Source organism: Schistocerca serialis, chromosome 2, assembly GCF_023864345.2.
Source record: "Schistocerca serialis cubense isolate TAMUIC-IGC-003099 chromosome 2, iqSchSeri2.2, whole genome shotgun sequence".
Lineage (NCBI taxonomy): Eukaryota > Metazoa > Arthropoda > Insecta > Orthoptera > Acrididae > Schistocerca > Schistocerca serialis.
In genome coordinates this window covers 1,160,053,986-1,160,069,988 of record NC_064639.1, presented here as the reverse complement: position 1 = coordinate 1,160,069,988, position 16,003 = coordinate 1,160,053,986, and the positions used below count along the sequence as shown (strand labels likewise).

The 16,003-nt window shown below is 38.3% G+C and overlaps 1 protein-coding gene across 2 annotated transcripts in view; it reads left to right on the top strand.

Moving 5' to 3' along the window:
* The window catches only part of LOC126458620 (ATP-binding cassette sub-family C member 4-like), a 312,931-nt gene that overhangs the window by 190,631 nt on the left and 106,297 nt on the right, over positions 1–16,003 (top strand). For both annotated transcript variants that reach the window (XM_050095787.1, XM_050095786.1), the window contains exons 9-10: positions 7,565–7,789; positions 13,252–13,538. In XM_050095787.1, coding sequence (XP_049951744.1) covers positions 7,565–7,789; positions 13,252–13,538 — 512 coding nt within the window. The remainder of the gene's footprint in view (positions 1–7,564; positions 7,790–13,251; positions 13,539–16,003) is intronic.

Genomic DNA, 16,003 nt, shown 5'->3' with positions numbered 1-16,003 from the left:
AATATTGTCCTTGTACATTGCCCTTGTGTAGACCCTCTATATACTCCTTCCACTTTTCTGCTTTGCCTTCATTGCTTAGAACTGGGTTTCCATCTGAGCTCTTGATATTCATGCAAGTGGTTCTCTTTTCTCCAAAGGTCTCTTTAATTTTCCTGTAGGCAGTATCTATCTTACCCCTAGTGATATACACCTCTACATCCTTACATTTTTCCTCTAGCCATACCTACTTAGCCTGTTGATCTCATTTTCTAAATTTTTTTATTCCTCTTTGCCTGATTCATTCACTGCATTTTTATATCTCTTCTGTAACCCAAGTATTTTTACTAGCCCTTGTCTGTTACCCTTGGGTAACAGAATCTTCTTTCAGATCAGACTGACTGTAAAAAATGCAAGTATTTTCCCATTCAGCATCGTTAATTCACATCTTTACCAACTGTGATCACCCAGAAATAATTATAGGACCATTTAAAAACAACCAAAGAGGTTCAGTTTCTAGTCCCTTTTTAACAACAGTTTTAGCTTCTGTGGATGGTTACTGCAGCTCCTCCTTGTGGCCAGCTTCTCAGACCACCAAGGATTCTGCTTTGCTGTGTATCTCCCACATCTACTATGGTGCCAGTTTCTTTTTCTTATGTTTATGTTTAACATCAAACATATACATTCCAAAACATTATCACCTAAAGGAAATATTATTCATTTATTGTTGGTCGGTATTGGAGATCGTGCATTAAAATTACTTTACTGGCTATTATCCTACCTGACAATGTGACCACTCGGCATTGATCCATCACACCTTCCACCGAGCATTGGTCTGTCATTCTTTGACCTCTCACTAATTATTAGTTGCTGCTTTTTTTCCCACAAAGGAGTAACTGTTTCTGAAAGCTAGAGTTCTGACATTTTTTTATGCATGGACCTCTAAGCCCTATATAGGCTGTTACTGACTCAATAAGTGGCAAATGCTTCACTTAGCATTAACGTATTTTGAACTAATAGAAACAACTGACAAGTGTAACTTATTATGAAACCATGGATTTAATTTTAATTTATTTTGAAAGATCAGTTTGAGCAGATAATTTTTTAAAGTGTCAATAATGTGTTTCAGAGTATGTATACATGTTCCATGTATATGAAAACTTTGCTGCACACATCATTTAATAATTAACACTATCTTGTGACACATAACAATAACAAGATTTTTTAGTTCAATATAAACATTAAAAATCTTCAACAGTAACTGTCATAGAATATGGCAGCTGAAGATTTTAAAGAAAAATTTACTAAAACAGGGTTTCAATTTTTTACAAACAACTTAAATAACTTTTTCTTTAGAATTTTTCCTGAATCACTGACACTGAAGTAGGAAAAGATAGATTGCTAGTTACTGTAAAGAGGACATGTTAAGTTGCAGACAGGGGCAATTAAAAGAAACTTAACTACAGTTTTCAGCCACAGCCCTCATCAGCAAAAGAGAAATGCACAACATTAGCACACACAAGCAGGCACACCTCAAGCGCACATGACCACCAACTACAGGATCTTGGGCTGGAGTGTAACTATCACGTGGGATGCTAGCAGCAGTCTGGAAGGGGGGAAGGGGAAGGGATGGTAGCGTGTGGGTTGGGAGAGAAATGAATGCTGTCTGGCAGAGTGTGCAGGGAGTAGAATGCCAACAGGTGCAGCTTAAGGAGGTTGTGGGACAGAGGGGTGGGGAAAAAAGGAGCAGAAAAGGAGTGGAGCAGGAAAAGATGTATTGGCAGGGGGAGGCAAACACAGTAGGTGGGAAACGAGAATGGGGAGTACACGATAGGACAGATGGGGAGGCACTGTTGGGTGGAGGCCATGGGGACAGTATGTTACCATATGTTGAGGCTGGGATAATTACATGACTGGATAATGTGTTGTAAGGATGACTCCCGTCTGCACAGTTCAGAAAAGCTGGTCGTGGAGGGGAGGGTCCAGATGCCTTGTGTAATGAAGCAGCCATTGGAATAAAGCATGTTACGTTCATCTGCATGTTGTGTGACAGGGTGGTCTACTTCGCTCTTGGCCACAGTTTGGAGGTGGCCGTTCATCCTGGTGTGCAACTGTTTGGTAGTCATATCAATATAAAAAAAAAACTGTGCAATGATTGCAAAAGAGGTGGTAAATGACAAGGCTGCTTTCACTGGTGGTGTGGCCCCTAATAAAGTGGGATAAACCTTGTGACTGAACTGGAATAGGAAGTGCTCGGTGGGTGGATTAGGTAGGTCTTGCACCTGGGTCTTCCACAGGGATATGATCTTTGTGGCAAGGGGTTGGGATTGGGAGTGGCATAAGGATGGATTAGGATGTTGCGGAGATTGGTGATCGAACACCTCTTTAGGATGGGTGGGAAGTATCTCACCTAGGATGTCCATCATTTCAGGGCTTGATGATAGGTCATCAAAGTCTTCTGGAAGGATGTGGTTCAGTTGTTCCAGTCCAGGGTGGTACTGGGTGATGAACGGGACACTCTTTAGTGGCTGGTTCTTGGGGCTTGTCAGAGGATTAGGGGTGTGAGAGGAAATGGCATAGGAGATCTGTTTGTGGACTAGGTCTGGGAGCTAGTGCCTGTCTGTGAAGGCCTTGGTGAGGCCCTCAGCATGATGAGCAAGGGAGTTCTTGTAACTGTAAATACCTGTCCCCAGATAGCCAAGCTCCAGGGGAGGGACTTTTTAGTGTGAAGGCCAACCCTTCCAACCTGTTTGCCGCACCACGAGTAGTCGAGCTCCATTGTACCAGCAATGGAATGGATGAGCCGTAATGCTCCATCAAGGCCCACAGAGTCACATTGCACTATTGAAGCCCATGGCTTGTTGGGTGCCCGGGTGAGCCCAGGTGTCAAAGAGGGCTCGGTGCAACTGGGAAACAGGCAGTGCTGGAAAGGTGGGATTGACTGGCCACACATGTAAGGAATGCAATATTGCTTTCTGAATTATCTGCACTCCTTTGAGAGGTTTGATGAGCTACGACAGGATGTTCTTGATCGTAATAAAGAAAATAATGTACACTGTAAAATAATGAATGTAACTCAAAGAAAGTACTTATTGTAACACGGAAGTAATTGAATTCAAAGCAAATGGTTTAATAGCTATAAAGCTTTTTTAACACTTTAAATTTCATCTGTACCAAATCAAAAGGGCTGATGAAGCTTTTGCACAATGACTAGGTCTAGTAAGCAATACTGAAGTATTTCACAGATTTCTGTTAATATAAAAGTTTTTGTTATGGAACTGACTGGCTCAACTTCTCCTCAGAATTCATTGAGGAGGATCTGTCTGATATGCGTGTGTCATAACTTTGAAATCAGGAACCACAGTAGGTACAGATAGTTTCAAATTATTGTCACTGTGATTTGTTTCCAGATTTATTGTTTATATATGTTTTGAAGCAAAAGCCTTTTCACACTAATATGTCAACAAGACAGGTAATAAACTTGTTACCACTTTATTTGATAGCATTGGAATCACCCCAGAAACTTATTGGTGATAAAGCTTTATTTTCTGTAACTTACTTGCTGGAAGTTTCCAGCAGCTGCTCATTTCAATTTACACTACATGTGGATGCCAAAATTATTGTATTTCCCAAGTAATTGTGAACCCAGTCATTATTACTAGATAGAGTAGGGAAATAATGTTTGAAATTTTTCCAAATCCTGTAAAATTTTCCTTAATTTTCTACTTGACATTTTCATATGAAGTATGATGAATTTCTACTAGGAAATCATGAAGTGTATCAAAACACTCAGTCTGAATGGACTTTAGACAGATTTCCCCAACTGCAAGGCTTTTATTGAATGGTTCATTCAGTCTTGTAAATTACACAGATTTGTGTTTGGTGCGTGAAGTAATAAATTTCAACTGGTGGTTTTTTAACAAAATTTCTGTGAAATAAGCTACAATCAGAAGCCAGACTTCGCCTGGGGAAAGGTGTGTCTGGTGAGAAAAAGATAAACATCATGAAGTATGAGAAAATTCCTGCTGTGATATAACCACTTGATACAATCATCTTACACCTGAGTTAGTCAATAAAAATAAATTAATAAAATTAATTAATTTCACTGCATCGTAAGGTACAGAGATTTCTCGCATGCACTTAACAATAAGCTGATTTAATAATTAGAAGCAATGAAGTAGATTTGAGTAACCATCTTGCTGCTGATGTTACAAACATCAGTTATTTTAATATAAGACTGGAGGCAAAGTACTATGTCACTAAATACTGCTTGAAAATGGGCCACAGTTATTCAGTTTTGCAGCTGTAACAGTGTGATGCCTGGCAGGCACGCAACTTGATGAGCAGCTGAGCTGCACGGGCACCCGAGTGGACTCGGATTTGGGCAGGGCACCGCACGCTCCAGCAGGCCCTAGTGAAACCGAATGGCTGACAGGAATGCACAAGTCGAGGCTTGTCTGACAGTCGAGGCTACAGCCCCTGGTGGTCAGCACAGGCTCAGTACACACCTCTGGTACAGATGTGCATATGGAGCCATTAGAGAGGAGGCAGTCCACATCCAGGAAGGTGGATTGCTGTGTTGAGGAGGACAATCTGAAGTGGATGGGAGAACAGGTGTTGAGGTTATGAAGGAATGAAGATAGGGTGTCTTGGACCTGCATCTAGATCATGAAGATGTCATCAGTGAACCTGAACCAGACCAGGGGTTTGGCATTTTGAGGAACTAGGAAGGTCCCATTTAGATGGTCCATAAACATGTTGGCATAGGAGGATGTCATGCAGGTGTCCATGGTTGTGTTGCTGCAGATTTGTTCACATGCCTTCCCTTCAAAGGAGAACTAGTTCTGGTTTAGGATAAAGTTATTACAGTGTATGAGGAATGAGGTTGTGGGTTTGGAGTCTGAATAACATTGGATAGGAAGGTGGCATCAACAGTGACAAGTAGGGATCCAGGAGGTGAAGGGGTGAGAATGGTGGAGAGTTGAAGGAAGTGGTTTGTGTCTTCATTGTGAGAGGCTAGATTATGGACAATTGGTTGGAGGTTTTGGTCAGTGAGTGCTGAAACTCTTTCGGTGGGGGGGGGGGTGGGGGGGGGGGGGACAGGGGGGGGGAGCATGATAATCAGCCACAATGGGACACACAGAATTGTTGGGTTTGTGGATTTTGGTGAGCATGTAGAAGATGGGTGTGTGGGGTGTCATAAGAGTGAGGAGGGAAGTGGATTCAGAGCAGACATTCTGGGAATGGACTAAGGCTTGTGTTTGGAGGTTGTGTTGGACCTCTGGTATGGGATCTGTCTGTCAGAGCTTATAGCTGGAGGAGTCAGATAACTAGTGGAGGCCTTCTGCCAGGTAGCCACTATGAGGGAACTGGGCAAAGATGGTGGGGCTAAGTTTGAGGTTAGGAATTCTTGGAAGGTGACCAGCAGGTGGTTACATGGAAAGGGAGAGGTTCATGGTTGGATGGGGGTGTGAACTGGAAAAGGCAGGGTTAGGTGTTGGAATTAGGATGGTTTCGGTTGGTGGGATTGATGGCAAAGAAATGCTTCAACTGCAAGCATTGGGAGAAGGAGAGTACACCTTCGACAGTCCAGCATGGTTAAGTTTGGGTCAAGGGCTAAAGATGAGGCCTTTGGATAGGACTGAAGCTTCTGTGGAGCTGAGGTTTTTCGTGGAAAGTTAAGAACAGTGACACACAGATATTTTGGCTCTAGATTTGGTGGAGAGTCGGTAGGGAGTTTTGGTGGATGTGGCAACTTGAAAAGGTCGGCTAAGTTGAAAAGATCTGCTAAGCAAAAATTTAGGTGATGTGAGGGGTGGACAGGGAGGAACACAGTGAGTCGTAGGATAGGGGTCAGACAGTGATGCACCAAGATGGCGGTAGGATGACAGCAGGTTGGATAACTTAAGGAGTTGGTGTCTGGAATGCTCCCCCAGGTGCTGGAGGGCAAATGATTCAGTTTCAGAGATGTATGGAGTAGGGATTACACAGTAATAGCATCTTGCAGAGGGAGCAGAGGTGATTCTCAGATGCCTGTGCCAGGGAGATGTGTTTTACCAGGTTGTGAGGGCCAGGAATTTGCGGAATCTGGAAAGGTTGGAAAGATGTATGTCATTGTGAAAGGAGGGCGGCATCCAGAGAAAGTCTCCCACTCTCTTTATTTACCAATCTCTGCCAACACACCCACCCATCTTTCCCTGCTCTTCTCCTTTGTTGCTCCTTCTTTCCCCACATCATTGCCCCACTGTTGGCATTCTAGTCCCTGCACTCTCCACCAGACAGTGTTTGTCTCTCTCCTGTCTGTAAATTACTATCCCTTCCCCCTCCCTGCCCCCTCCAGATTGCTGCTTGCATCCCACAAGATAGTTGCATTCTGGTCCAAGATGCTGGCGTTGGTAGCCAGGTGCACATGAGAAGTACCTGCTTGCATGTATGAATGGTGTGTGTTTCTTTTTTTTTCTGATGAAGGCTGTGGCTGAAAGCTTTAGGTAAGTGTCTTTTAATTTTGCCTGGCTGTAATTTAACATGTCTTCTTTACAGTAACTAAAGTACAATATCCAGCTCTATCAGATGATTTAGTTTAATATCTAGCTCTATTAGATATTGAGAAGAAAATACCCATGCAATCCACCTATGTGCTGTGAATTGTCACCTTGCTGAAATTTTTACATCAAATTATGAATCATGTAACATTATTACTCTGAAGAATGGAAGACCTTAAGGCTTGTAAGTACTGGTAATAATTACATTCTCTCTCTGAAAATGCATGAAAATACATGTGCAAGTACATGATCTCTCAGGTTTTCTCAGTGCAATTGATTAAGAGTCTGATTCGAAGGTGTTGTTTCCATTTTATGCACAATATTTCAACAACTGACCCAACCACCTTCTTCAGGGGCTGCAAGTTTTTCTGTTGGGTGTATTTGCTCCCTTGACTACAATCAGATGCTGAACTATTGTTGGTCTCACACCATTATTTATAGCCAAATTTGATTCTTGGCACCCACAACATCCTTTGATACTCTTTTGTTTTTTTGAGCTTGTACTTATATTCTGTGAAACACAAATTCTCTCAGCATTTCCCAACTCTGGTGGATGTGATTGCCGACAAGATCTTAATAAATTGAGTGCTGGATTCCAAGCATTACTCATACTGAAACTACTATCCCTGTTTATTATATTTTTGACTTATTTAATAGACTCCTTAATTATGTTGTGCCATAAACTTGGCATCTGCACCCCAATATTGGTCTCATTTTATTTCATTTCATGATTATGCATAAAATGGAAACAACTACTCATAAGAACATCCAGAAGCACACTATTAATCATGTTCAGTAATATTAGTTTATTACATTGGATATGAGGTAGAGACCGGAGCTGTAAGTTGTCAACGATGAACAGATAGTATAGAGGAGATAATGCACTTCTCTCACTGAGAAGAGTGAAAGTTACTATTATAAATAGTGTGCAATATTCATGTTTACAAAACAATACAGTGCCATATACACAATTACAAAACACAACACTTTTAAGTGCAACATTTAACTTGCTTTCTGTGGTTTAATTACACACTTTTATGTTACAGATTTTCTTAATGCAAGAAGAACATATACCAAAACTGACGTGTCCTAGCATCTGTAATGGAGACACTGAAAAAGAGAAAGAGCAATCAAAGAAAACTGGAGTCATAATAACTGATGCTTGTGCCAAGTGGAGTCCTGTGTCTATATCAGAAACTTTAACAAATGTTAACTTACAAGTCAAGCCCGGAATGTTATGTGCAATTGTTGGGCCAGTTGGAGCAGGGAAGGTACTGACCAAGTTCATACCTAATTAAGTGTGCTTTAAATCATAGCTTTTTGTAGGTTTCTTTCTATAAATAATTATGAGGAAATCCCATTTCTGAAATAAATCAATAGACCCTTTAATTCATCTAAATATGTAAAATATAATGACTTATAAGTGACTGATAGCATCTTGGGTACCTAATAGGAGTATTATAACATAAATGTGTTATAGTTTGATGTATCTTTATCTTCTTCAGTCATTCTCCATATTGTTTATGTTTGCTATAGTATTTGAAGTATAGTCAACATAATGTGGTTTCGGTCCAGAGTTATTTTCACATATTTTCACCTTTTTTTTTTTTTTTTTTTTTTTTTTTTTTTTTTTTTTTTTTTTTTTTTAAAATTACATGTATGTATTTCATATCTGACTAAAACTTGTTAAAATCCTTTCATTAAGAAGTTACAACCGGTTTTTCATCAGTGGAGATGCATCTTTAGGTGATAAGTATTTTGCTTTCTTTTTTTTCCCTAACAGACATGGCATGCCAAAGTAAATCCACCATGACTGCTTAAAAAAGTAACAAAAATTATCACCTGAAGATGCACCTCCTCTGATGTGAAACTGTTTGTGACAGTTAATAAAAGTATTTAAACAGTCAGTGCGGAAGATTTTATTTTCCCTGTGCAGCTTTGGCTGCAGCTACCTAACCTCTAAAATAGTATGACTAAAAGTTTCCTTCAGTCATTGTAGGAACATCATCACCATCATCTTAAGTCCATGGAATACGATGCACAGCCTCTTCCAGAAACCATCTTCTCCCCAGATCTCTGACACTTTGCTGTCCAGTGAGCTTGTAGTTCATGGTGATTCTAGGCAGACAACCTTTTAAATTCTTTCTAAATGGTTACCGATTGACTTTATATTTCTGAATTTTGCTTTAAAAATCAAAAGCCTGCACCTCCTGTCTTATTTCTGTATTTCATATTTTTGACCATCAGTAAGCAACCTTGGACTGCCCTGAGAAATTTGATATCAGATGACATAATTTCCCTTCTGTCTTTCTCTGACAGTTCTAGCACCATTATCCCTCTAACAATAGTTTATATTCTTATAGTTTATATTCTTACATATGATAAGAAAATTTGTTGAATTTTCTGAAGAAATTAAGTCTGGTTCTGTTTTCTTGTGCACTATGAAAGCAAGATGAAAATATGATTCTGCTGTGGTAATCATTGAAAGCTTCACACATTGCTCCTTTTGAGAGCCAAACATGTTTACTTTAGCGTCTCTCCATCTATAGGCCTATGCTTGTTTTACACTTATTGTACAATAGTCACAGTTTCTTTAAAAGTTTATTTACAGAGAATATGAACCATTGAATATGTTCTTTTATAATTATGTATTTCCTTTTACTATGTGTACCTTAGTTTTGTGTGATACCATAGTTATACTTCTTAACATCCCAATCATGCTTTATAAAAGCTCTTGTACATTACTCATGATGATATCACTTGTATGCAAATGCTAAAAGATGGATGAATAAATGAATAAAGGTTCCACTGGGTACAAACCAAACTATTTCCTGGCCAGTTATTCCTCTAAACTTGAGTCATAGTTCTTCTACATACTCCTGCCCAGTGCTAAACATTTTAAGTTCCTCTTTGAGATATGATGCAACTGCCTCTTTACCTTGACAGCTGCACATGTTAACATTGTTATTTGTGTTATCTGCCCTTTGTATTTCAATAATCATACTTGTTTCAACTGCCTCATGATCACTGATACCTATTTCAGTATCAATATCCTCAAAGAGACCAGCGTGATTTCTGCCACTAGGTTTAACATATTTACACCGTGGGTGTGTTTCCAAACTATCTGTTCTAGGCAGTTTCAAAAAGATGCATTTAGTAATGTTATGCAAGATGTCATCTCACACCCACCACTTACAAAACAGTGACCATCCCAATTAGCTTTATAGAGTAACATATGTACTCAAAAACTGATATTAGTCTTGACCACTGTATTTATTAATTTTGTACTGCCTTATGCATTTTGGCCTTACACCATTCACAAAGGCTCTGAAAGTGAAATACATTAGAGAGCATCAGTGAAAAAAACATTGGTACAATTACATAAGATATGAAGTGTAAATGGAAGAAGCAAGCACTCAGTGAGAAAACATTGATAAAATATCTAAAAGGCATATCATAGAAAAGGGAGAAAGGAAGGAATGAAAGAGGGATGGAAGAAAGGAAGGATGGAAGGACGGATTAGCAAACTGTCTATAACACATTCTTAGGTAAAACAAAACTAAATTTGTTATACGTGGATGCAACATATCTGGTCTACATTACCTGATGGCATTTAAGTACAAACTGACTCATTGCACACATCAAAGTACTAGGTGAAGAAGAGTCCAGTTACCTATACTATGCAGTGTTTTGAAAATTACTTTTTGAAATATTGATATGATGTAGTGTTAAATGAGAAATAATATTCTATTACATCACCCAGTGTATTATTTAATAAATACCCATGTGCTGCAAGAGAACGGGCAAAAATTATACCTGCAAGATGGTATCACAGTAATTAAAATAAGTCAACATCTAGCTGTTCGTAAAATAATAAATTACAGCAGGTGCATAATTCACTATCTGGAAACGCATATATAAAAACATTAAAATCATTATATTTTTATTCCAACAATAAGATAAAACAAAATTTACAAAGTTACATGCCAAATGAAATCAAGCATACTTAATAGGTAACAGTTTTGCAGAGACAATTAAAAATCTAGAAGTCTTGTGTAACAATATTCCACTTACAATAGAACCAGTGATACACAATAAACTGAGAAAACAGTACTCAAAAGTAGGATACAACAGATAATGCATACCAGAAATATGCCAAATGTCTGGGAGGTTGCACAAAAAGATGGTGTCAATTATTTTTTATTTTAATATTTCTAAAATGTTATCCATATCAAGTAATAAATAATCTGGCCATTGTCTAACAGCAAGCTAGCAGTGAAAATATGGTTGCTACACGTAAGTGTTTTCAAAAATATTGGAGCATTATGACAAATCTGTCACCAGACAGATGAAGTGTACAGAATAATTGAAACACTTTTAAGTATCTTCTCTCGAAAACAAATCTTATGAATAAATAATGGCTTTTATATGAATACTTAAAGGATTTTCTACATGAAACTGTATGGTAGCTATATTGACCTTGTGTAATGGGTAAAGATAAATAAAAAGTTACACAAAGAACACATTTGTTTAGTATAAATTAACAAGTAAACATAAAATTACTGTAAATGAATGTTAAGTAAAGAAATACCATAATGAGTCGACATCTATTGAATTCCAATAATTTCTTGTAGCAATGAGTATAGATTTTCCAAGAACAAATTAAAGAAAGCAAACCTTATGAAAATATAATGGAATTATATGATAGAAATGTGCAATAACTGTATTAAACAGACATGAAATGAATGCAGACAAGACACTTTGTATCCATGTTTGACAGTTTCAGTTTTGTTTTAGCTCAGAATTTGTTGTAGATAGCGTGGTGAGTTCTACTTCTCTTAAATTAGTTTTCATTTTTATTTTTTATGTGCGTTTTCTATATTTTATCAAAGGTATTTTCAGTTAGTGCTTACTTCTCCCATTTTGCAATGTACATTTAATTTAACTGTACCAATGTTTTTGCACTGTACTCTTTCATATATTTCTTTTGTAGGGCCTTTTGAGAATGGTATAAGACAAAAATGCATAAAGTAGTATAATCCTAAATACAGTGTTCAAGTTTGATATCAGTGTTTGAGTTCATTAAAAATGGTCACAACATACCACAAACCATTTATGCATTTTGCTACTGTGTAACATATGTACTGGTGAATGATGGTTTTCTCTAACAGGTTTGGTGACATGTGAGTAAGTCTGGTAGCTGACTTCCCTTGATACTGAGTCTTGGCAAAAGAACCACACACACAGCTATTCATCTGATTTGAGTTCCTTGTCTATTGGGACTAGTACAACTACTGCATTTTCCATTTCTCTATTCTTTTGATATACACTAATATTTCCTCCAAAGACCCTGCTGCTTCCAATTTCCAGTTATAACCAGCTCTCTGCACCTTATATTATATGAGTTCCACAACTTTTTAGTACTGCTTCAAAGTTTGGGACTAATCATCAATACTTGAGCAGCTGATCATTAGGATTTTAATCAACTCATCTGTGGGAGGTATTTCTGTGGATCTTACACTAACGCTTCAGTGTGTCCTACAACTTTCATTATCTGGACTGGATGGAGTGTTGTCCTGTCTAAAATACCCTTTTTTGCAGCCCACACACAGTCAGCTACCTGGGCAGCAGCATCTGATGTGTAGTGCACCCACGGCCCATTTTACTGGACTATGTACTGGATAGGATTTAATACTATATGTAATGTTTTTTTGTGCATTTGAACAATCCATAGAAAAAGTTAATAAATCACATTACAACACTTTTCTGTATCTAACTTATGTTGTTCCATGTATCCTATGAATATCATTACTTAATTTTAATCTATACTTCCCTACCTATAAAATAAATATGTGGATGGATGATGTCTGGTCCAAGAAAAAATAGCAAACATGCAAGAGGAGGGAAAAGACTGTAATTCTGAAAGTGGCAGACATTGTTTATTTGAATGTTCAGCAGTCATCTGATTTTGTGAATCTAATTTACATGAACAACAGTAAACAGCCCACCTGACATTTCAGTCTATGCTTACCTAAGAAATAATGGCCCAAATGTATCTCAGTGAATTTGTGTAAAAGTGGACGTGGAAAAGAACTCTCTTGCCTCTAGAATGAATCTTTCACTCTGCAGTGGAGTGTTCACTGTTTTGAAATATCCTAGCAGACTGAAACTATATGACAGATGGGTGCTTGAACTTGGAACCTTGCCTTTCATCCTCACCACTGGAGCTATCCAGACATGACTCAAAAGCCAACCTCACAACTACACTTCAATTAACACCTATCTCCCTCTTTACAAACTTCACAGAAGTTCTCCTGAACATCATGCAGGATTAGCAGTCCTGGAAGAAAGGATGTTGCAGAGCAATGTCTTATCCAGATTGCAGAGATTATTTTTGGAATGAAATTAATTGTAGACTGAATTGGCATTATGGCCATTAAATGCAAAAAAAGTACTGAAACTGAATTCACTGGTAATTTTGCATCGAACAAGGAAGTTATATATTCCACACACAAGCAATAGTTTGTCTATTACAATCAATACTCTTCTTGGCTTTCAAATGTATAAATTACATTCATATATACTGAATTTTTGAAAATAAATGTAAAAAGCCAGAAAATATATTCTAAGCATTTGTTTCAGAAGAAAATAAATGGGTTTATAATGTACCTTTCACAGCATACTAAATATATTTATTTGGTTTATTTATCCTATACCTGCATTATGATTTCAGAGCTCACTGCTTCATGCAATTCTCCATGAACTACCACTGAGTTCTGGCTCTATTTCGGTTGATAAAGTTGTCTCTTATGCATCACAAGAACCTTGGCTGTTTGTTGGTTCAGTACGACAGAACATTTTGTTTGGACAACCATATGATCACAAAAAGTATCAGCAGGTTGTGAAAGTCTGTGCTTTACAGAGAGACTTTGAACTCTTTCCTTTTGGAGACAAGACTATAGTTGGAGAAAGAGGTGTTTCACTTAGTGGAGGACAAAGAGCTAGGATCAATCTTGCCAGGTAAGGCACATCAAGCTACAACCAACTGTTTACTTTTAATAGCCAGTCATAGGTTATTTTATGAATAGCCATTTTATAAATCAAAATGTTTATTTGAAGAATAAAACTACTCATTCTCTTCATGAAACCTACTTAATACTTAATGTATTTAAGCTGAGAAACATAAGCTGTAAATTTTTGAATTAACTTTCATTAACTTAAGTAGCTTTATTTTTATTTTGAGTTTTGCTGCAGCTGCAAGTTTGTGTTTGAGAGTGCAGTTTTTCATGGTGAAATTCTTGAATAAATAGTTCCCAGACTCCTTGCCATGTCAGTTTTTTTGTGATCCCAAACATTTGATGGTAATGATGAACAAGGAAACAGTGAGACATATTAATTCGTAGAATTGAGCTAACATAAGTAAAAATGCAAATCATTCTTGTAGGTAATCGGCAGGACCATATGTTTGTTGGTATGATGAGGTGTTCTTTTGTAAACCACCTGAAATGTTCCCCATCTTAATCAGACACAATGAGCGTGGTCTATGTAACAGTAAATAACCAGTTCTCATGTTTATAACAGGTACAGTGAAAATGATTTGAACTCCAGTTCTAACCTTAAAGATTTTCTCAGATATTTGTGTTTTTTTTTCTTTTTGTACAAAAGGACACCCCCCCATGAACCATGGACCTTGCCGCTGGTGGGGAGGCTTGCGTGCCTCAGAGATACAGATAGCCGTACCGTAGGTGCAACCACAACGGAGGGGTATCTGTTGAGGGCCCAGACAAATGTGTGGTTCCTGAAGAGGGGCAGCAGCCTTTTCAGTAGTTGCAAGGGCAACAGTCTGGATGATTGACTGATCTGGCCTTGTAACAATAACCAAAACGGCCTTGCTGTGCTGGTACTGCGAACGGCTGAAACCAAGGGGAAACTACAGCCGTAATTTTTCCTGAGGGCATGCAGCTTTACTGTATGATTAAATGATGATGGCGTCCTCTTGGGCAAAATATTCCGGAGGTAAAATAGTCCCCCATTCGGATCTCCAGGCGGGGACTACTCAGGAGGATGTCGTTATCAGGAGAAAGAAAACTGGCGTTCTACGGGTCGGAGCGTGGAATGTCAGATCCTTTAATTGGGCAGGTAGGTTAGAAAATTTAAAAAGGGAAATGGATAGGTTGAAGTTAGATATAGTGGGAATTAGTGAAGTTCGGTGGCAGGAGGAACAAGACTTCTGGTCAGGTGACTACAGAGTTTTAAACACAAAATCAAATAGGGGTAATGCAGGAGTAGGTTTAATAATGAATAAAGAAATAGGAGTGCTGGTAACCTACTACAAACAGCATAGTGAACGCATTATTGTGGCCAAGATAGATATGAAGCCCACACCTACTACAGTAGTACAAGTTTATATGCCAACTAGCTCTGCAGATGATGAAGCAATTGAAGAAATGTATGATGAAATAAAAGAAATTATTCAGATAGTGAAGGGAGACAAAAATTTAATAATCATGGGTGACAGGAATTCGAGTGTAGGAAAAGGGAGAGAAGGAAACATAGTAGGTGAATATGGATTGGGCCTAAGAAATGAAAGAGGAAGCCGCCTGGTAGAATTTTGCACAGAGCACAACATAATCATAGCTAACACTTGGTTTAAGAATCATGAAAGAAGGTTGTATACATGGAAGAACTCTGGAGATACTAAAAGGTATCAGATAGATTATATAATGGTAAGACAGAGATTTAGGAACCAGGTTTTAAATCGTAAGACATTTCCAGGGGCAGATGTGGAATCTGACCACAATCTATTGGTTATGACCTGTAGATTAAGGCTGAAGAAACTGCAAAAATGTGGGAATTTAAGGAGATGGGACCTGGATAAACTGAAAGAACCAGAGATTGTACAGAGTTTCAGGGACAGCATAAGGGAACAATTGACAGGAATGGAGGAAAGAAATACAGTAGAAGAAGAATGGGTAGCTTTGAGGGATGAAGTACTGAAGGCAGCAGAGGATCAAGTAGGTAAAAAGACGAGGGCTAGTAGAAATCCTTGGGTAACAGAAGAAATATTGAATTTAATTATTGAAAGGAGAAAATACAAAAATGCAGTAAATGAAGCAGGCAAAAAGGAACACAAACGTCTCAAAAATGAGATCGACAGGAAGTGCAAAATGGCTAAGCAGGGATGGCTAGAGGACAAATGCAAGGATGTAGAAGTTTATCTCACTAGGGGTAAGATAGATACTGCCTACAGGAAAATTAAAGACACCTTTGGAGATAAGAGAACGACTTGTATGAATATCAAGAGCACAGATGGAAACCAAGTTCTAAGCAAAGAAGGGAAAGCAGAAAGGTGGAAGGAGTATATAGAGGGTCTATACAAGGGCGATGTACTTGAGGACAATATTATGGAAATGGAAGAGGATGTAGATGAAGATGAAATGGGAGATGTGATACTGCGTGAAGAGTTTGACAGAGCACAGAAAGAC